Source organism: Dendrobates tinctorius, unplaced genomic scaffold, assembly GCF_039654945.1.
Source record: "Dendrobates tinctorius isolate UK_male_01 unplaced genomic scaffold, ASM3965494v1 ptg000285l, whole genome shotgun sequence".
In the NCBI taxonomy this organism is placed as follows: Eukaryota; Metazoa; Chordata; class Amphibia; order Anura; family Dendrobatidae; genus Dendrobates; species Dendrobates tinctorius.
The window spans coordinates 885,441-908,252 of NW_027361952.1; the positions used below are offsets into that span (position 1 = coordinate 885,441).

Here is a 22,812-nt window from a genome sequence, read left to right on the forward strand (position 1 = left end):
ACCTGCGCTCAGGCTGAAGAGGATCATCGGTGAGGAGAGGGTCTGGGAGGGCTCCTGCAAAGATCTCAGGGCTGGAGCCCCCAGCTGGCAGAAGCCACCGGACATGCAAGGCTGAGGGTGGCTGGATCCGTCAGGCGGCGCCGCGCAGTTAGTGGCGCCATGTGTTTTGTGTACCGTGCCCCCCCCACCCGGTCGGGTAGGTGAAAAACTGAGGCCGCAGCCAAAAGTCCTGCCCCTGGGGCCGCGCATCACTTCCGGCGGCCCGCCCCGCACTGGGCGGCGGCAAAGAAATTTAGGCCCCAGCTTCGGAGCGCGGCTAGGCCGCAGAACGGAAGCACCGCCCCCGGAGCGGTTTTACATGCTGGTTCACTTCTGCAGCTGGTGGCGCGCGATTTGAAGGAAGCAGCCAGGACGGGGGGGGGCCGCAGGACTGGGGTAGGTGCTGCCCGAGAGGCCACGCTACAGGGAAAACAAGGTGCTACCTCCTCCCCACATCCCCAGTAGCGGACAGATACAGCATGTCCGAAAAAGCAAAGACGCACACGTTCTTTTACGCTGCATCCATCTCTTGTCGGGCTGCGTTTCCGCGGGCGCAGAGCAAGCGATTATGCGAACCCTGCGAATCTGAACGCGCCCAGGAGCCCTCCCCTGCGACCGTGACCAATGTGTCAAATCCCCCGGAGTGGGCCCTATCACTGTCACAGTCCATAGCTTCGCTTGCGAGAGCAATAGAGTCCCTTCAAGCCACAGATAGGGGCAAGGACAATGGCTCGCCGGCCTTAGAGGGAACCTCCACCTCACAAAAGCCTCCGGCCTGCAGAGGCCGCTCTCACTTCGGGCAGACACGGAGGAAACGAATCCACACGGTGTCGCCCAGTCCATCCGGTGCCTTGGCATCCGTAAGCTCTGCTTCTCGCTCCCCGTCACCAGTGGTTGATAGCGAGCAGACCTCAGATTGCGACTCAGACGAGCCCCTTGACCTGGACACTCCAGGGTCATATGAAACAGTGTACAGCTTCATAGAAGCCGTCAATCAGACCCTGGGGATTGAGGATGATCCCGCAGCGGCTACGGGGCATAAAGTAGCATTTAAGCGAGTGAAGCGCCCACACATAATTTTTTCCTCTCACCCGCAGTTTGAGGACATAGTGCAGCGGCACAGAGAACGTCCAGACAGGCGTTTCTCGGGTCAAAAGGCACTCGAAACAAGGTATCCGTTTGCTCCGGACCTCTGTAAAAGATGGATGGAATCCCCGATGGTGGATCCTCCGGTTTCTCGCCTAGCCACTAAGACCCTGCTATCCGTCCCTAGTGTTTCCTCAATTAAGGATCCCACGATCGCCTTATAGAGAGCTTAGCTTGCTCAGTATATGAGGCGTCATGGTCAGCACTCACTCCCTCGTTCGCGGCAACTTGGGTAGCCAAGGCTATGATATCATGGTCAGAAACATTAAACAAGGTCACGCAGGAGCAGTATCTACCTGCAGAGATTTCGGAGGTCGCAGGTCAGATGGCGATGGCCGGAGACAATGTAATCAATGTGTCTTTGGATGCGGCCAATTGATCGGCACTTGCTGCCGCTAATGCAATTTCTATCAGAAGAGCCCTATGGTTAAGGATATGGTTGGCTGATTCTTCTTCTAAGAAGTCCTTGACTTCCCTGCCTTATCAGTGCGGCCACCTATTTGGGGACAAGTTGGATCAACTTATCTCCTACTCCACAGGAGCAAAGAGCGGGTTTCTCCCTCAACAAAAGGTCAATCCGCTTCTTCGTCACCTGTTTCAGGCACGTTTTCGGGCCTTTCGTAACACCGGGTGGACTACAGCGGCCAATTCCGCCGCCTCAGGCCACCACAACCGGGATAGGGAGCGGCAGGTCTCATATAGAGCCAACCCATTGGGGAGAATGCATACTCAGCAGCCCAGATCGAGGGGATCCAGATCCCAAAGATCGTCAGCCAAATGACTCGAGGCCTTTACCAAGACGACACCAGCAAGGTGGGCGGCCGCCTGCTCTGGTTTTTCCACGTCTGGGTCAATGTTGCTCACGACGCATGGGTTAAGGAATTGGTGGCCTCAGGTTACAAAATAGAATTTGTCAGATACCCTCCAAGACGGTTTTTTCTTACCCGCCTTCCCAGGGTGGATGCCCAGGCAAGGGCTCTATTGGGAGCCATCAAATCGCTCCAGAACAACGGAGTCATTGTTCCAGTGCCGGAACACGGAAAAAATCAGGGGTTCTATTCCAACCTTTTTGCTGTTCCCAAAAAGGACGGGTCTGTCAGGCCTGTTTTGGACCTTAAGCTTCTGAACAAATTCATCAGGATCAGACATTTCCGGATGGAGTCTCTCCGGTCAGTCATATCGGCCATGGAGCAGGGAGAATACTTGGCCTCAATAGATATCCAGGACGCATATCTGCATATTCCCATTTTTCCTCCTCATCTGAGGTTTCTACGCTTCGCCATCAGCGATCTACATTTTCAGTTCGTAGCACTATCCTTCTGGCTAGCCACTGCTCCCAGAGTGTTCACAAAGGTTATGGCAGTTTTCATGGCCATACTGCATTCTCGAGGCATAGTCGTCTTGCTTTATCTGGACGACCTCTTGGTCAAAGGCCCTTCAATACGGGCATGCGAGGAAAATGTCAACATCACGCTAAATACTCTTGCCCGCTTAGGGTGGTTGGTCAATGCGAAGAAGTCATCCCTTGTGCCAGCTCAAAAGATCTCCTTCCTAGGAATGATTCTCGACACTCGCCGAGGGTTGGTAATTCTCCCTCAGGAAAAGGTGCTAGCGCTCCGGCAGGGAGTCCGGAAACTTCGTCAACCAGTCCATCATACCATCCGATCCGGGATGAGGAGTCTAGGGAAAATGGTGGCAGCAATGGAAGCGGTCCCGTTTGCCCAGTTCCATCTTCGCCCCCTGCAGCACGCCCTTTTGTCAGCCTGGGACAAGAATCCCTTCACGCTCGATCGGCAGTGCCGACTGTCCTTTCAAGTCAGCCAGTCGCTCGGATGGTGGTTAACCAGTTCCTCTCTGACCCAGGGGAAACCTCTCCCCCCAGACCATTGGTTAGTGATGACAACCGACGCCAGTCTCCTTGGCTGGGGAGCGGTGTTTTGCCAACACACGACCCAGGGACGGTGGTCGCCACAGGAGGCACGCCTCCCGATCAACTTATTGGAGATACGAGCAATTCGGCTGGCTCTGCAAAAGTTTCATCACTTTCTAGCAGGCCGCCCTGTCCGGATTCAATCGGACAACGCCACGGTGGTGGCTTACATAAATCACCAAGGGGGCACCCGCAGCAGAGCAACCATGCGCGAGGTGGGGCACATTCTGCAGTGGGCCGAAGCAAACCACTTGGTGATTTCGGCTGTCCACATCCCGGGCGTGGAAAATTGGGCGGCAGACTTTGTCAGCCGGCAGGGTCTTGCATCCGGAGAGTGGTCCCTACATCCCGAAGTCTTCCGGCAGATTTGTCAGCTGTGGGGAACTCCGGATGTGGACCTGATGGCGTGCAGAGTGAACGCCAAGGTGCCCACATATGTCGCTCGGGCTAGGGACCCGCAGGCAATCGCTGTGGACGCGTTGGTTCTGCCATGGAACCAGTTTCGTGTCCCATATCTATTTCCCCCGCTGCCACTACTTACGAGGGTCATCAAGAAGATCAAGACGGAAGGGGTTCCGGCGATTCTGCTGGCCCCAGACTGGCCCCGTCGAGCGTGGTACGCAGATCTAATGCAGGTGCTCGCCGACGTTCCTTGGCGCCTGCCAGAGCGCCCAGACCTACTTTCTCAAGGGTCTATTTGCCACCCGAACTCAGGGGCCCTGTGTTTGATGGCATGACCGTTGAATCTTGGATTCTAACCCAGGCAGGGTTCGGGAGCAAGGTGGTCACTACAGTGATTAGCACCCGGAAGCCTGCTTAAGCATGAATTTACCACCACACCTGGAAGGTGTTCTTTGCTTCGTGTAGAGGCCGTGGTGGTTCTCCGCTGAGATTCTCGATCCCCAACATCTTGACTTTTCTCCAGTCGGGCCTAGGCTCGGGCTTAGCCCCAAGTTCCCTAAGGAGATAAATATCGGCCTTATCCGTCCTGTTCCAGAGCAGAATTGCTACCAATCTGCAGGTGAAGACTTTCATCCAGGGAGTCTCCCACTTGGTACCTCCCTATAAGGCACCTATGGACGCTTGGGACCTTAACCTGGTCCTAAGTGTTCTGCAGTAAGCTCCATTTGAACCGCTTCAGGATATCTCCTTGAGGTACCTTTCCTGGAAAGTGGTGTTCCTAGTGGCCATCACTTCTATCTGGCGGGTTTCAGAACTGGCAGCCCTATCCTGCTAAGCCCTGTTCCTCACTTTCCATAAGGATAAGGTGGTGCTCAGACCAGCCCCTCCTTTTCTGCCGAAAGTCGTGTCCTCTTTTCACATTAATGAAGATGTTGTCTTGCCTTCATTTTGTCCAGCACCGATGCACCGTGTGGAAAAGGCTCTTCACACGTTAGACCTGGTAAGAGCCCTCCGGGGGTACGTGTCGAGGACGGCACCCCTTCGTCAGACGGACACGCTGTTCGTGCTCCCCCAAGGGCGCAGGAAGAGACTCGCTGCCTCAAAATCGACCATAGCCAGATGGATTCGTTTGACTATTTAGAAGTCCTACTGCATTAGAGGCACGCCAATTAAAGCCGGGATCAGAGCGCACTCTACTCGGGCAGTGGGCGCCTCTTGGGCGCTTCGGCACCAGGCTTCGACAGAACAGTTTGCAAGGCAGCAACCTGGTCCAGCCTGCACACATTTGCCAAACATTATAATATCCATGCTCAGGCCTCGGCGGATGCAAGCCTGGGTAGAAGAATTCTCCAAGCAGCACCTAAACAAGAGGTGCATGTAGCTTGGATCGGTGAGTCAATCTCCCACCCAGGGACTGCTTTAGGACGTCCCACAGTATCTGTGTCCTCCAATGAGGCGAAGGAGAAACATGGATTTTTGTGATAACTCACCGTAAAATCCTTTTTTGCGAGACGCTCATTAGGGGACACAGCACCCACCCTATTAGCCAGTTGGCTCTTGTTTTGTTTAAATTAATATGCATTTACTAATTTGATATAAGGGTGGTGTTTTGGACATGTTGTACCTGTATTAAGGCTGATTTTGTTGTCTTCCTACTGCTTTGGCACCAAACTGATTTCCGCCCGCAAAAGGGGCGAGGGTGTATACGGCGGAGGAGGAGCTAACCTCTTTTTTTTCACTTAGTGTCAGCCTCCTAGCGGCAGAAGCATACACCCACAGTATCTGTGTCCCCCAATGAGCGTCTCGGAGAAAAGGATTTTACGGTGAGTTATCACAAAAATCCATGTTTCCCTATGGGAACAAACCCTAAACTCTAGAGTCACTCATTACTTTGCAGTAAATCTGTGGTTTCCGTGGGGATCAGATCATTTGCCTCTGAATATATGCTGTGTACACCAGTGCTGATCTCCATACTTCTGTGGTGTATAATGCTTTGTGTAAAGTACATGTCTTACTATTTCCTGAAGGATGTGAAGCAGGAGTTGATTCGCTTGGTGAGGGCAGCGGGCTTCGAGTGCTCCAGATCCACAAATGGCGTTCAGTCAACTCTGGACAAGAAAGGAAAAATGTCTACAGAGGAGATTTCACTTCTTAAAGCCATTCTAGCAGCTGGTCTGTATGACAACGTCGGGAAGATCCTGTTCACCAAATCAGTGGATATCTCAGAGAAATTGGCATGCATGGTGGAAACGGCGCAAGGAAAAGCACAAGTGCACCCATCGTCTGTGAACAGGGACCTCCAGACCTATGGCTGGCTGCTGTACGAGGAGAAGGTGAGACAAGCATCACTCTGCTGATATATTGGGCCTTTATTTTCTCTACATGTCAGTTCCGTCCATAGCATCTCACAGCATCGGGAATCGTAAATGCCTATTTTACACCATAGCTATTTTCCTTGTGTCTCTAATGTTCTGTCTTCGGGATCTTCCCAGGTGAAATATTCCAAGGTCTTCCTTAGAGAAACAACTCTGGTGTCCCCCTTTCCGATACTTCTGTTTGGAGGAGATATCGCTGTACAACACAGGGAGAGACTGCTGACTGTAGACGACTGGATCCAGTTTCAGGTATTAAACTTGATTTTTACAATAATGTATTTTCTATTTTTTTAGAATTCAAGTAGTATGGGTATATGTGTATGTATATTATTTTTTTCTATGACCTCTAACAATCTAGCACACATCTTATCCTAATAGATGCAGAAAAAATATCTACCTTGACACTTCTTCCCTTAATCTTTTCCGTTTCTTTGATCCAATTTTGTATTGTATTACAATCAAAAATTAGAAATATATAAAGACATTTTCTCTGTGACACTCAGGAGCACAACCATGTCCCCCTACTGGTCCTCGCTGTCTGGTGTATGGCTGCAGCAGAAGCTTCTCTCCTTTGTAGTAAGACAAAATATGATTTCTTTATCGCTTCATTGGGGGACACAGATAACCATGGGTGTATGCTGCCAGTGCCAGGAAGCTGACACTATGCAAAAAGGAAAAAAATAGCTCCTCCCCGGCAGTATACACCCGCCCACAGGCACTAAGTATCTCAGTCTGTGCTTAGTGTCTGTAGGAGGCGGACCTGGATCTGTTCCCAGATCCGCAGGTAATCCTTTTTTCCATTCAGGTCTTGTTGTGTGTTACTAATGTTTTCACTTTGTTTTTCAGATACAGATTTAGGGAAACAGGGTGTAAATTCTCACCCTGCCTTCCCATATTTATGCGGCTGAGCAAGCAATGTGGTGTCACCCACATTGCTACTCTCAGGCCCACAGGCAGGACCCTATCCCCTGTCACCCTCACGGGTGCTCCAGGTTGAATTCCGGAGGCTGGTCCTTGCCGCTTCCCCTACTCACCCCTCTCCTCGGAGAGGGCTGAGAGGAAGATGGTGGTCCCCAGCAGTGACCTCCCCACTTCTCGTAAGGGGTTGACACCGTCTTCTGCACTGTCCCGAGACATAGTAACATAGTTATTAAGGTTGAAGGAAGACTTTAAGTCCATCTAGTTCAACCCATATCCTATCCTAACTTGCCCTAACATGTTGATCCAGAGGAACGAAAAAAAAAACCATGTGGCAAACAGTAAGCTTCACACTGGGGAAAAAAATTCCTTCCCGACTCCACATACGGCAATCAGACTAGCTCTCTGGATCAACGCAATATTAAGGAAACTAGTGTATATAACCTGTAATATTATACGTTTCAAGAATGGCATCCAGTCCCTTCTTAAATTTTAGTAGGGAATCACTCATTACAACATCATATGGCAGAGAGTTCCATAGTCTCACTGCTCTTAACAGTAAAGAATCCGCGTCTGTGAGTATGCTTAAACCTTCTTTCCTCCAGACGTAGAGGATGCCCCCTTGTCCCCTTCACAGGTCTAAGAGTAAAAAGATCATTAGAAAGGTCTTTGTATTGTCCCCGCATATGTGTGTGTGTATATATATATATATATATATATATATATATATATATATATACTGTATATATATGCAGTCATATGTTAAAGTTTGGGCACCCCTATTAATGTTAACCTTTTTTCTTTATAACAATTTTGGTTTTTGCAACAGCTATTTTAGTTTCATATATCTAGTAACTGATGGACTCAGTTATATTTCTGGATTCAAATGAGGTTTATTGTACTAACAGAAAATGTGCAATCTGCATTTAAACAAAATTTGACCGGTGCAAAAGTATGGGCACCCTTATCATTTTCTTGTTTTGAACACTCTTAACTACTTTTTACTGACTTCCTGAAGCACTAAATTGGTTTTGCAACCTCATTGAGCTTTGAACTTCATAGCCAGGTGTATCAAATCATGAGAAAAGGTATTTAAGTTGGCCACTTGCAAGTAGTTCTCCTATTTGATTCTCCTATGAAGAGTGGCATCATGGGCTCCTCAAAACAACTCTCAAATGATCTGAAAACAAAGATTATTCAACATAGCTTTTCAGGGGAAGGATACAAAAAGTTGTCTCAGAGATTTAACCTGTCAGTTTCCACTGTGAGGAACATAGTAAGGAAATGGAAGAACACAGGTACAGTTCTTGTTAAGCCCAGAAGTGGCAGGCCAAGAAAAATATCAGAAAGGCAGAGAAGAAGAATGGTGAGAACAGTCGAGGACAATCCACAGACCACCTCCAAAGACCTGCAGCATCACCTTGCAGCAGATGGTGTCACTGTGCATCGGTCAACAATACAGCGCACTTTGCACAAGGAGAAGCTGTATGGGAGAGTGATGCGAAAGAAGCCGTTTCTGCAAGCACGTCACAAACAGAGTCGCCTGAGGTATGCAAAAGCACATTTGGACAAGCCAGTTACATTTTGGAAGAAGGTCCTGTGAACTGATGAAACAAAGATTGAGTTGTTTGGTCATACAAAAAGGCGTTATGCATGGAGGCTAAAAAACACAGCATTCCAAGAAAAACACTTGCTACCCACAGTAAAATTTGGTGGAGGTTCCATCATGCTTTGGGGCTGTGTGGCCAATGCCGGCACCGGGAATCTTGTTAAAGTTGAGGGTCGCATGGATTCAACTCCGTATCAGCAGATTCTTGACAATAATGTGCAAGAATCAGTGACGAAGTTGAAGTTACGCAGGGGATGGATATTTCAGCAAGACAATGATCTAAAACACCGCTCCAAATCTACTCAGGCATTCATGCAGAGGAACAATTACAATGTTCTGGAATGGCCATCCCAGTCCCCAGACCTGAATATCATTGAACATCTGTGGGATGATTTGAAGCGGGCTGTCCATGCTCGGCGACCATCAAACTTAACTGAACTGGAATTGTTTTGTAAACAGGAATGGTCACAAATACCTTCATCCAGGATCCAGGAACTCATTAATAGCTACAGGAAGCGACTAGAGGCTGTTATTTTTGCAAAAGGAGGATCTACGAAATATTAATGTAACTTTTATGTTGAGGTGCCCATACTTTTGCACCAGTCAAATTTTGTTAAAATGCAGATTGCACATTTTCTGTTAGTACAATAAACCTCATTTGAATCCAGAAATATAACTGAGTCCATCAGTTATTAGATATATGAAACTGGGGGGGCGTGGCCTAGCGCTGATGTGAGCAGACGCTAGGCAGAGGAGCTCTGCCATCAGCTTTATGAAAAATCCTTCATCAGGCCGCTTTAGCACTGATCTGGGCACATCTATTGGCACAGTGAGTGCATAAGAGTCGGGGGGAGACGCCGGGAGTACAGAGGAGCGCTGAGATGGGAAGGAGGAGGCAGAAAGACATCGGGGAGGTCGGCAGCGTGACTGCACAAGATGGCGCCGGGAAAGTGGAGGAGGCGCGGAGACAGTCTGAAAGCTATGGTAAACGGTCACAGATCCTCCAGAAGCTGCAGCGCTTTGCAAGGGAGGAGGAGGGGGACACCGGAGAAGGTATTGTGCTGGAGGGAGAAGGAGTGAGCGATGCAGCCACAGGAGATGCTGATAACAGGAGGAGAGGGGGAGGGGAAGTCGCTGGCCCTGAGTGTATGTCTGAGGAGGAAGACAGTGGAGCTGATGATGAGACCCCTGAGAGAGAGCCGACCCTGAAAGATGTCTTTATGGTGGTGTCGTTTTGCAAAAGGACACTGACTAGATTGAATAGTCGGGTTGATAAGATTAAAGAAGAAATCACTGGCATTAAGGAGGCACTGAATAAGGCTGATACTAGGATGGGTGCTGTGGAAGAGAGGGTTAGCACCACTGAAGACTCTGTAAACAAAATGCAGAAAACTCAGACTCAGCATGCTCAAAAGATATCAGAAGTGCACTTAAAACAGGACGACTTAGAAAATAGATCAAGGAGGAACAACCTTAGATTTGTGGGCTTTCCGGAAAAAGCAGAGGGCAGCGACCCCACCGACTTTATTGAGCAATGGATCTTATCCAAGATCGGCAGAGACACGCTCTCCGGGGTGTTCGCAGTGGAGAGAGCGCACCGTGTCCCCCTACGACCCCTCCCACCGGGTAGTGCTCCCCGTACTATGCTGGCTAGGATACTAAATTGCAGGGACTGAGAGACTATCCTCCGGGAAGCCAGGAAGCTGCAGGACCTCACGTTTAATGGAAGCCGTATAGGAATATATCCGGACTATTCAGCAGAGGTCCAGAAAATGCGGATGAAATTCGGCGAGGTCAAGAGAGGAATGAGAGCGCTGGGAGTGAAGTATTCTATGATGTATCCTGCCAAACTGAGAGTTGCAGCGTTGGCGTCTGTTCAGTTCTTCCCGACCCCAGAAGAAGCCGTCCAATGGATGGAGAACAATCGCTCCAAGCTGGGAGCAGAGAGAGACTGAGAAGGATGAAGTAGAGACTCCCGGACATATATCCTTTTCTCTTTTTGATGTGGTGCCCCGAGGTACCTGGTTTTTTCAGAACTATTTTTTAGGGGTATTGATCCCCGGACGTTTTTGATTATTATTGCAATATCCTTGTTTGAAAATGTTATGCGGCCTGATGAGTACTGTTGAGCATTCTTGTTTTTGATGGTGGGAGTGATGGACGCCAGAGGAAGGAGACTCAGTGGCTTTGTATGGGTTTGCAATAACTGGGTGCTGGCTGTACCCTCTCTCGTTGGAAAGAGAGAATCAGCTAGATTGGGATAGAGGGGAGGGAGGGGGGAGTGGAGGGAGACAGGGAGGGCCTTGTTATGGGGTAGTTCATATACTGCAATATAATATAGTGACCATAGGAGCTCGGTTATATTTTATATCTTTAGGACATAATGAGTGGTGATGCAAAAATCCTAAGTTGGAACATACGGGGAGTGTCTGATCCAAATAAAAGAGCGGCAGTTATGGCAGAAATTAGGAGGCATAGTCCAGCTATCACATGTTTATTGGAAACCCACTTGATTAAAGGAAAGGAAAACTGGTTGGGAGGGAAAAAATGGATCGCTCGGGCCTATCACTCTATGTACTCGGCTTACGCAAGGGGAGTATCTGTACTGATACACTATAGTACTCATTATGAAGAAATTGATTCTTGCATAGATAAAGACGGACAGTTTGTCTCTTTGCACTGTCGAATCTCTGGAATATGCATAATTGTGGTGGCCCTCTATATTCCACCCCCATATTCGAAAAAGAAACTGCAGGAGATCTTTGAATGGATTGGGGGGAGAGGGGATTGTCCAGTGCTAATATTAAGAGACGTTAATAATGTTATGAATGAGTTTTCGGACCGGGCGGGTACCGCTGGAAATTGCTCTAGGAAAGACAAGATGACTCCATTTGGGATATATGTTAGCGAAATGGACATGATAGACTTATGGAGAGTACGCAATGAGGGGAAAAAATGCTTTTCGTGTTATTCGACCTCGTATCACACTTTATCACGAATAGACTTAGCACTGGGTAATAGGGGCATGGACAGAATGGTTGGGACGGTGGAATACTTACAGAGACTTATCTCCGATCACAGGGCAGTTGTGGTTAGTCTGAGAGTGGGAATAGGGAAAGGGAAGAGAGCAGGGGGGACAATCCACCCGGAATGGCTCAAATGTTTAAACATGGGAACTATTAAAAATGATATTGTTGAGTTTTTTCAGTTAAACGAAGGTACTGCGGATCCACTTATAGTATGGGATACCATGAAAGCTTACTTGCGGGGATTATTCATACGAGATATTTCGAGACAGAAGACACGAACGAGGCAAGTAAATCAGGAGGCAGCAGATAGGCTCAGCAGAGCAGAGGAGGAAATGATAGTTAGACCTAATACCGACACCCAAAACGCATTAAAAGAAGCACAAGAGGAAGTAAATAAGCCAGGATCTATGAGGGAGGCTGTAATCGTGGTGATTCCTAAGGAAGGGAAGGATGCCTCATCCGTAGAATCCTATAGACCAATCTCATTATTGACATCAGATGTTAAAATACTAGCCAAAATGTTGGCGATAAGAATGTCTAGAGTTGTCCCAAAATTGATACATCCAGACCAATCAGGGTTCTTACAAAATAGATCCACCGCCATTAACCTGCGAAGACTTTTTTTAAATATTCAAATCCCAGCAGATAACAGGGGGGAAAGGGTGGTGGTCTCATTGGATGCACGAAAGGCATTTGATAGGGTAGAGTGGAAGTATTTATGGGCAGTACTGAAATGCATGGAATTTGGGCATAGATTTATCTCCTGGGTTAAGTTACTGTATGTAGACCCCAAAGGATTTATTAGGATTAATGGGGAGACTTCGGAGGCATTTGGGTTGTTCAGAGGAACTCGCCAGGGATGTCCATTGTCGCCGTTATTGTTTGCTGTAGCGATGGAACCGTTAGCGGCTAAAATTCGTAATTCCAAGGAAATACAAGGCTTTAGATATGGGGAATTGGAGGAAAAGATCGCCCTATACGCGGACGATATACTCCTGTTCTTGAAAGACGGCAGAAAAGCACTGACTGAGGTCATGGACCTTATAGGGAAATTTGGACACTTTTCCGGATTGAGAATTAATTGGGACAAGTCATGTATCATGGGGGTTGATAGAGAGCTGGGAGTTCGAGATGAGGGGGGGATAGCTGGACACTTGAAAGTAGTTAAGGAATTTAAATACCTCGGAATATGGGTATCTATGCCTGTGTCTAGATTTCTCGAACTAAACTTGGACCCATTACTAGTTAAATTTAAAGTTAAGATGACAGCATGGTGTAAGCTAGTACTATCAATAGTGGGGAGGACAAATTTAATTAAAATGATTATGATGCCTCAGTTGATGTACGTCCTTCATAATGCCCCGGTTTGGATCCCAAAGAAAAAATTTTACAAAATTAACACCATTTTTAGGGAATTGATTTGGGGGAAAAAGCAAGCAAAAATTAAATTGGAAATACTGCAAAGGTTGGCGGCGCCAAATCCATGGATATACTTTGTAGCAACACAGGGGCAGCACTTTAGGGGCTGGAGAGAAGAGGGGAATTTGAGCGTTATGGGGAGAGTTTTGGCCCAAATGACCAACAAGAGAACACTGGTACAGAGTCTAGAAGCAGGAAACTTCGGGAGATTAGGGAAGGACATGCCCACATTTGGACTAATGCACAAAATATGGCAGCATATCAAAATTCTTAGAAGAGTTGAGGAATTGACGACATACACACCTATCTGGGATAATGTGAACCTTTCTGAACTATACAAACTGCGGGTCTTTATTGATTGGGAGAGGAGAGGTTTGCAATATGTGTGGCAACTATTGGAAGGGTCTGAGATCAAGTCTTCTACTGTTTTAAAAGAAGAGTTTGGACTCCCATGTAGTGGGGAATTTAGATATTTTGGTCTCAGGCATGCATTTCAAGCGCAGAAACAGATAATGAATATGACGGTACAGAGGGATGTGGTATTGGATTTTGTGTGTGCGTCCGGGGGTACGAGAGGTGTTATTTCTACCATCTATTATTTACTCTATTATACTCTTACTTGGCTGGGTCTCCCTTAACAGTAAAATCTAAATGGGAGAGAGAAGTGGGGGAAATAGTAGATGACACATGGGAGTCTATTTTAGAGTATATACCTAAACTCTCTTTGAGTGAGCCAGGTAGGATATCGCAACTATATATTGTACATAGAACATATAAGACTCCAGAACTTATGAGGAAAATGGGCTTGAGGGATAACGCGGAATGTCCAAGATGTGGATTTGAACCTGCGGGAATGCTTCATATGCTTTGGTCTTGTCCACGACTATCATCATACTGGGAGGAGGTTATAGGGCTTGTTGAGAAGATATATCGATGTGTTATAGGAAGGGACCCGGTAACGTGTGTGTTGGGGTATGTGGAGGAGGTGTCGGTGGGGAATGCCTATAAGTCCATCATAGCAAAACTCTTATATATTGCCCTTAAGCTGATAGCTCAAAAATGGATCGATGCTGAACCCCCAACGGTTGGGGAGTTTGTTACTCGTGTGAATAATGTAATTAGATTGGAGGAGAGAATTTACAGAAGGCGACATACGGAAGTTCACTTTGAGAAACTCTGGGCCACGTGGTTACAGTGGAGACAATCACATTGAGAAAGTCTGTATTGCAGCTGGGAAGGGGGGGGAGGGAGGAGGGAGGTGGTTGGGTTAGTTTATCTTCTTGACGGGGAGGAAATTGAATGTCGTGTAAATCTCTATATGCAATGGAAATGATTTGTAAGATGTGCTTGAATGTAATTATAACGACATTTGAATATAATAAAAATCTTTTGTTTAAGATATATGAAACTGAAATAGCTGTTGCAAAAACCAAAATTGTTATAAAGAAAAAAGGTTAACATTAATAGGGGTGCCCAAACTTTAACATATGACTGTGTATATATATATATATATATATATATATTTTTTTTTAATAAGATCACCCCTAAGCCTTCGATTTTCCAAACTAAATAACCTCAAGTGTAATAACCTGTCTTGGTATTGCAGACCCCCCAGTTCCCTAATAACCTTGGTCGCTCTTCTCTGCACCCTCTCCAGTTCAGCTATGTCTTTCTTATACACCGGAGACCAGAACTGTACACAGTATTCTAAGTGTGGTCGCACTAGTGACTTATATAGAGGTAAAATTATGTTCTCCTCATGAGCATCTATGCCTCTTTCAATACATCCCATTATTTTTTTTGCCTTTGCAGCAGCTGCCTGACATTGGCCACTAAATGTGAGTTTGTCGTCCACCCATACACCCAGTTAAGCACATAACTATACATCTTGTTTGCTCTACCCAAGTGCATGACCTTGCATTTATCCCCATTAAAGCTCATTTGCCATTTATCAGCCCAAGCTTCTAGTTTACATAAATCCTCCTGTAATATAAAATTGTCCTCTGTATTGATTACCCTGCAGAGTTTAGTGTCATCTGCAAATATTGAAATTCTACTCTCTATCCCCCCTACAAGGTCATTAATAAATATGTTAAAAAGAAGCGGGCTGGAAGGACAATCTTTGCTCCCAGCGACCCTCTCCACCCGTGGTAATCCTCACCTCATCCCTAAAGTGGAGCTGGACATCTTTCAGGTAAGCGGATGCTCTTCACGGCAGACTCCCCTCTCGAGCCCCATAGAAATCAGCAGTATCTGCGCTCCAGTTTAATTTTCGCGCCAACACTGTCAGTCCCCGGGTCCCCCTAGCTCCTACCGGTGCCCGCGCTGCAATTTGAATTTCGCACCCTTTTAGGCGCGCGTCTCTCCTGCTCAGTCAGTCCCCGGGCCCCGCGGTGTCCGCGCCACTTCTCCCTCTAGTCTGTGCTACTAAATAGCACTCTTCCGCAGTATCTCCATTTATAGATCCGTTCTGCTATATCGCAGCAGGCTCTACCTATGGTCAGCTCTACAAGGGCTCCTTATCGTAAGCCCACTATAACTCGTTACGTCAGGTCGGTCGTCTCCTTTCTGCCCGTCCTGCAGTCCTTCCACCGTGTCTGCCCCACAGGAGCACACCGACTCCCGGGATGAGAGCACTCCCCCTCCCCCAGAGTGGGCTGTTGCCATGTCTCAGTCGGTCTCAGACCTAACTAAAGTGTCCCTGGTCCAGGTCCTAGAATGCCTTCCACAGCTATCTACAGCCACTAGTGCTCCAAATGCCCTTCACGGCGATTCGCAAGCACCTGACCACGACCTCCAAAGGGACAGACCGGGTAGGAGTTCTAGGAAGCCGACTGTGTGGCTCCTCTTCCAGCTCACCGGGCCCCTCCGCAGCATCCAGGCTGCTCTCCTCTTCCCAGTTCCCCTCCTCGGAGGAGGACCTTGGGTCGGACATAGATTCCCAGTCCAGGTCTGACTCAGACACAGACCATACTTCTAAGATGCAGGACATGGTAGATAGCCTTATCTCGGCTATTACCCAAACTCTCAAACTAAAAGAGGACGACATGCCCTCCAAAGACTCCTCTGTCTCATTTAAACGGGTAAGGTGTCCCTCCCGAACCTTTCCCAATCACAAGGAGTTTGATTTTACCCTGATGAAGCGCTGGGAACATCCCAAAAAGCGTTTTCCGGGAAGGAAGCACATAGACGTGCTATATCCCTTTAACCCGGACCTTCTCAGCAAATGGGCTGAGTCCCCTAAGTAGGATCCGCCGGTTTCTCGTCTGTCATCCAAGACGGTCCTATCTCTACCGGACGGTGCGTCGCTTAAAAACGCGATAGACAGGCAGATCGAGTCACTGACCAAATCTGCTTTTGAAGCATCTGGCGCCTCCCTCTGCCCCAGTTTCACCTCCACTTGGGTGGCGAAAGCCATCTCAGCCTGTGCCAAAATACTTTGCAAGGGCATCTTAGCGTCAACCCCTCAAGATGATCCTTTGGTTGAAGGCGTGGAGTGCAGACACCACCTCTAAGAGGTCTCTCACCAACCTAGCCTTCCAAGGCTCCAGGCTCTTTGGGGCCAGGCTGGACCAGATAATTTCGGACTCTACTAGAGGTAAAAGCACCTCTTCCTCAGTCCAGACCTAAACGCCCTTTCAACAGGAAAGGTCCCAGACCTTTTAGGTCCTTTCGACTTTTCCCATCTTCAGAAGCCTCCTCACAGCAGGACCGTCCCTCCACCTCAGGAGAATGGAGAAGACCATTGTTCAAGCCTTCACCCCATTGGTGGCCAAAGGGCCGACCCTCCAAGACCTCTGGGTCCCGCTCCAACAGATTCCCTTCTAAGTGATGGGTCACCCCCACCTGGAAGTTTTTCCAGGGTGGGAGGCAGGCTTCTTTCCTTCAGGGACGCATGGTTGTCTGTGGTCGACGACGCCTGGGTCAGGGAGATCGTTACTTCCGGTTAAAAAATTGAATTTTCTTCTCCCCGAGAGACGCTTCTTTCTGTCTCGCCCACCAAAACAGCCATCTCAGACACCAGGGTTCCTCCAGGCTGTCTCTTCCCTTCTAACCACCGGAGTAATTGTACCCGTTCCTCCAAACAAACGTTTTTCATGGTTCTACTCGAATCTCTTCGTAGTCCCGAAAAAAGACTCCTTGCTCTGCCCAATCTTGGACCTCAAACTGCTGAATCGCCACGTTCGGATCCGCCACTTCAGGATGGAGTCCTTACGCTCAGTGATCGCCTCCATGAAGCCGGGGGGAATTCCTCTGCTCTGTAGACATTCAGGATGCTTATCTCCACATTCCTGTTTGTGTGCATCATCAGAGATTCCTTCGGTTTGCAATTCAGGAGGATCACTACCAATTTACGGCCCTTCCTTTCGGCCTGGCGTCTGCCCCCAGGGTCTTCATGAAGGTCATGGCCATCCTTCGCTCCAGGGCAATTCTCATAATTCCTTATCTGGACGATCTGCCTATCAAAGGCTCTTCCCACTGAGACTACATTCAGAGTCTTCGTCACTCTGGACACTTTGACTCGTCTCAGCTGGATAATCAACAGGGAAAAGTCCACTCTGAAACCAACTCAGCGACTGGTATTCCTGGGCTTGGTGTTCAACACGAACCTGGCCCGGGTGTTCCTTCCGAAGGACAAGTTTTCAGCTCTCTGCAAGGGAATCCGATCCCTGAAGCGCCCAGCGCCCCTTCCCCTTCGGCCCCTTTGGTCCTGCATGAGAGTCCTGGGAACCAAAAAAGTACCAAAGAGGACCCGTGGACGAGAGAGAACCAGACAAGACATAATCATAAATGGATATCTTTATTAATAATACATAGATGGTGGTATAAATACCATAAAATTAATATATAAAACACACTAAGCACAATTGGGACACTTTTACATAATATAAGAAAATTTATATAGCTTGGACCAATTATATGGTATTCACATATGCATATACATATATATGTTTCATTATTCCTAAAACAATTTTTTTGTGTTATGATAAAAAAAAAATAAAAAAAAATATAATAATATAGAAAATAGTGGTAAATTCCTTTTAATAAAAAATTATATAATACTGTGAAAAAATTGTGTATGAAACTCAATTAATGCTAAAAATGTTTTTAAAAAAATATAATAATATTCACATTGACAATGAGCAGTGTAAAGTGAGTCAATATCAAAAACCGCTATTAACTAAAGTGCAATGTGCCAGTGCAAAAACCAGAAAATATAAAGAAAAATTGTTTTTAAAAAATGCTGTGCCAAAACTAAAGTGCCATAAACCAATATGGCGTTTGAATAAAGCCACTACTTGCTGAAGTGAAGTGTACAGCAAGGACTGCACCTATATTGCTGTGCAAATAAATCGCTAGGAATCAAAGAATATTTTAAAGTGAAATTGCCAAAATGATTATACCTTTAAGGTCCTGCACGTCCCATAAATGTGCTCCCCGACGCACGTTTCGGAATTAATCCTTCATCACCCCTGATGAAGGATTAATTCCGAAACGTGCGTCGGGGAGCACATTTATGGGACGTGCAGGACCTTAAAGGTATAATCATTTTGGCAATTTCACTTTAAAATATTCTTTGATTCCTAGCGATTTATTTGCACAGCAATATAGGTGCAGTCCTTGCTGTACACTTCACCTCAGCAAGTAGTGGCTTTATTCAAACGCCATATTGGTTTATGGCACTTTAGTTTTGGCACAGCATTTTTTAAAAACAATTTTTCTTTATATTTTCTGGTTTTTGCACTGGCACATTGCACTTTAGTTAATAGCGGTTTTTGATATTGACTCACTTTACACTGCTCATTGTCAATGTGAATATTATTATATTTTTTTAAAAAAAATTTTAGCATTAATTGAGTTTCATACACAATTTTTTCACAGTATTATATAATTTTTTATTAAAAGGAATTTACCACTATTTTCTATATTATATTTTTTTTTATTTATTTTTTATCATAATAACACAAAAAAATTGTTTTAGGAATAATGAAACATATATATGTATATGCATATGTGAATACCATATAATTGGTCCAAGCTATATAAATTTTCTTATATTATGTAAAAGTGTCCCAATTGTGCTTAGTGTGTTTTATATATTAATTTTATGGTATTTATACCACCATCTATGTATTATTAATAAAGATATCCATTTATGATTATGTCTTGTCTGGTTCTCTCTCGTCCACGGGTCCTCTTTGGTACTTTTTTGGTTGTTTGTAATTAGTGGGTTTACCACGTATTTTCATTGAACACTGGTGATTGCACTTTTAAGAGTACAATATTTATTATTAGTATTATTTTATTACTTTTTTAATTGAATTTTTATTATATAGATATATTTCTATTATTCAGTGTTCGTGTGTCTTCTCTCATGAGAGTCCTGGGGAAGATGATTGCCTCCATATAAGCTGTGCCCTTCACCCAGTTCCACACCCGTTCTCTTCAGCTGTCCCTCCTGACTGCCTGGGACAAGACTTCGGTCTCTGTAGACTGCCCTGTGCTTCTGCCTCTCAAGGTGAGGCAATCCCTGACCTGGTGGACACTGTCTTCCTCAGTCCTGCGAGGGAGGTCCTTCCTTCCTCTTCGGTGGCAGGTCATCACCGATGCCAATCTCCTCGGGTGGGGAGCTGTTTTCCTTCGGCACACAGTGCAAGGTCGCTGGAATGCCCATGAAGCCTTTCTCCCCATCAACCTTCTGGAAATCAGGGCAATCTTCCTTGCCCTCCTCTGCTGGCAGTCTCTCCTTGCAGGCAAACCAGTCCGCATTCAATCAGAAAACGCCATGTCCGTGGCGTACATAAACCACCAGGACGGGACTCGCAGCAAACAGGTGATGGCAGAAGTGGCAAAGATCCTGCGTTGGGTGGAACGTCACGTTCCGGCCATATCAGCCGTTCACATTCCGGGGGTAGAAAATTGGGCAGCCGATTTCCTTAGCCGCCAAGGCCTAGCATCAGGCGAGTGGTCTCTCCATCCCACAATCTTCAATCAGATATGTCAGCGTTGAGGCACTCGGGACGTCGACCTCATGGCGCCTCGAATGAACCACAAGGTTCCCCTGTTCGTAGCCCTGTCCTGGGACCCACTGGCCATCGGTTGCGACGCCCTGGTGATTCCTTGGTGCCAGTTTCAGCTCCCTTACCTGTTTTCCACCTCTTCCCTTGATTGCGAGGGTTGTAAAAAAGACAGAAGGGATTCCAGTAATCCTGATAGCTCCAGACTGGCCAAGACGACCTTGGTATGCAGAGCTGCTAAACATGCTCTCGGACGTTCCCTGGAGGCTTCCAGACCGTACAGATCTTCTCTCGCAAGGCCCCCTCTTCCACAAGAGTTCTCAGTCTCTGAGTTTAACGGCATGGCCATTGAGGCCGTGGTTCTAAGGGAGTCGGGTTTTTCCCACCAGGTCATTCAGACCATGATCAGAGCTAGAAAACCTGCTTCCTCCCACATTTACCACAGATACTGGAAAGCCTTCTTCGATGGTGCAAGGATAACAATGTGTTTCCAATGTCCTTTTCCCTTCCTTCTATCCTTGGTTTCCTTCAAGTAGGCCTCAAGTCAGGCCTGTCCCTCAGTACCCTAAAGGTCCAGGTCTCCGCTCAGTCGATCCTTTTCCAGAGGTATCTGGCATTCATACCGCAAGTGAATACCTTTCTCCAGGGAGTTGCCCACTTGGCTCATCCTTACCATCCTCCGATAGATCCGTGGGTCCTTAACCTTGTCCTTGGCACTCTCCAATGTGCACCTTTCGAACCCATTAAGGACATTTCACTTTCCTTCCTCTCATGGAAGGTGACCTTCCTAATTGCAGATATGTCTATTAGGAGGGTCTCTGAATTAGCAGCCTTATCCTGTGGTTCCCCGTGCCTGATTTTTCATCAGAACAAGGTAGTTCTCAGACCCGTTCCCTCATTCCTCCCCAAAGTAGTATCTTCTTTCCACATCAATGAGGACATCGTCCTTCCCTTCTTTTGTCCTTCACCAGTTCATCCACTGGAGAAGTCTCTCCACAAGCTGGATGCGATCAGAGCCATTCGAGTCTATCTTTCTAGGACTGCCTCTCTTCATCAATCCGATTCCCTGTTTGTCATCTCTGAAGGTCGCCGGAAGAGGCTCCCAGCTTCCAAGTCCACAATCGCTCGTTGGATTCGTTCGGCGATACTGGAAACCTACTGCTTTCAGGACAAACGGCCTCCTCCGGGAGTGAAAACCCACTCCACCCGGGCTGTGGGAGCTTCTTGGGCTGTTCATCACCAGGCCTGGTCGTCCTTGCACACATTTACAAGGTTCTACAGGGTTCAAACCCAGGCCTCATCCGATGCAGGCTTAGGTAGGAAGGTACTGCAGGCAGCGGTAGCACACCGGCCAACCTAAGTCCTTTCTCTGGTTTGCCTTGTTTCATATTCCCTCCCTTGGGACTGCTTTTGGAAGTCCTATGGTTATCTATGTCCCCCAATGAAGCGATAAAGAAAAAGGGATTTTCTGGTACTCACCGTAAAATCTCTTTCTTGGAGCCTTCATTGGGGGACACGGCACCCTCCTGTTTGTTTATTATACCGTGTTTGGGCCTACGCGCTTCTTGTTGGGTTGGTACATATTTCTGAGTTCTTGTTGCTTCTCCTACTGCTTTTTCACCAACTGAGGTACTTAGTGCCTGTCGGTGGGTGTATACTGCCGGGGAGGAGCTATTTTTTCCTATTTGCATAGTGTCAGCCTCCTGGCAGCAGCAGCATACACCCATGGTTATCTGTGTCCTCGAATGAAGGCTCCAAGAAAGAGATTTTACAGTGAGTACCAGAAAATCCCTCTTTTCCCCACCCCTGGTGAAATATGTATGTTGCTTGTATCGACTCTACAAGTGTGTAAAAATTCTAGGAAGTCTTTTCACAGTATTGGTTCTGTTTCCCCGCACAGGCTCCTGTAAAGATCGCTGTCATCTTTAAGGAATTGCGCGTTTTAATTGAATCTGTCCTAAAGAAAAAGCTACAAAACCCCAAAATGTCTCTTAAAGGTAACTATTGCATTATTTTGCATGAAAGCATGTATTGAAAGAAGAAAAAAGGTAATAATTTTAGGAACATCATTTCCAGCCTAAAAAGAGTACAACTCTGGTAAAAATTAAGAGACCGCTTTCAAATGTTCAGTTTGTCTGATTTTTCTCTTTATAGTTATATTTTTGAGTGAAATGTAAATTGTTCTTTTAGTCTATAAATTTCTGACAAAATGTCTCTGAATTTCTAAGCAATAAATTTTGTATTTTTTTAAGAAAAATGGTCAAAATTTAAAAAAAAAAGTGCTTTCAGACCTCAAATATTGCAAAGAAAACAAGTTCATAATCATTTAGAAACAACAATACTAATGTTTTAACTCAGGAAGAGTTCAGAAATCAATATTTTGTAGAATAACCATGATTTTTAAAAACAGCGTCCATACGTCTTGGCATGCTTTCCACCAGTCTTTCACACTGCTTCTGGCGCAAAAATCTAAGCAGTTCTTTGTTTGATGACTTGTGACTATCCATCATCCTCTTGATTACATTGAGAGGTTTTCGATGGGGTTCAGGTGTGGAGAATGGGCTGCCCATGACAGGGTTTTGATGTGGTGGTCTCTTCATTTTTACAAGAGCTGTATAACGTTGTGATGTAACCATCAGAAGGCCAATCATGGGAGCAGTGTGTGAACAGGCACTGAACCAGGAGTGAATTATGGGGGATACAACCTCAAGACTGGACGATCAATGTTTTTTTTTTAAAGGGTTAGTGTAGGATAGGCATTGGAAGTTTGATTTGAGCTGCTTCCTCTACAATAAAAATGAAGGGACAAGAAGCTACAGGCGAAGTCAGCGATTAAAGGGGTATTAACATCTCCAAGATCCTATCCCAATGTGTAGTAGGTGTAATAATAATTTTAGGAGCTACCTTCAATTAGAAATGTAGTATA

At 46.5% G+C, this 22,812-nt stretch overlaps 1 protein-coding gene across 4 annotated transcripts in view; it reads left to right on the forward strand.

The window, feature by feature from the left end:
• The window catches only part of DHX29 (DExH-box helicase 29), a 125,400-nt gene that overhangs the window by 94,702 nt on the left and 7,886 nt on the right, over positions 1-22,812 (forward strand). For 3 of the 4 annotated variants that reach the window (XM_073559940.1, XM_073559942.1, XM_073559941.1), the window contains exons 25-27: positions 5,545-5,850; positions 6,010-6,141; positions 21,787-21,883. In XM_073559940.1, the coding sequence (XP_073416041.1) occupies positions 5,545-5,850; positions 6,010-6,141; positions 21,787-21,883 (535 nt within the window). Of the gene's footprint in view, positions 1-5,260; positions 5,341-5,544; positions 5,851-6,009; positions 6,142-21,786; positions 21,884-22,812 lie in introns of those variants that run through there. The other variant, XM_073559943.1, reaches the window with a different exon arrangement.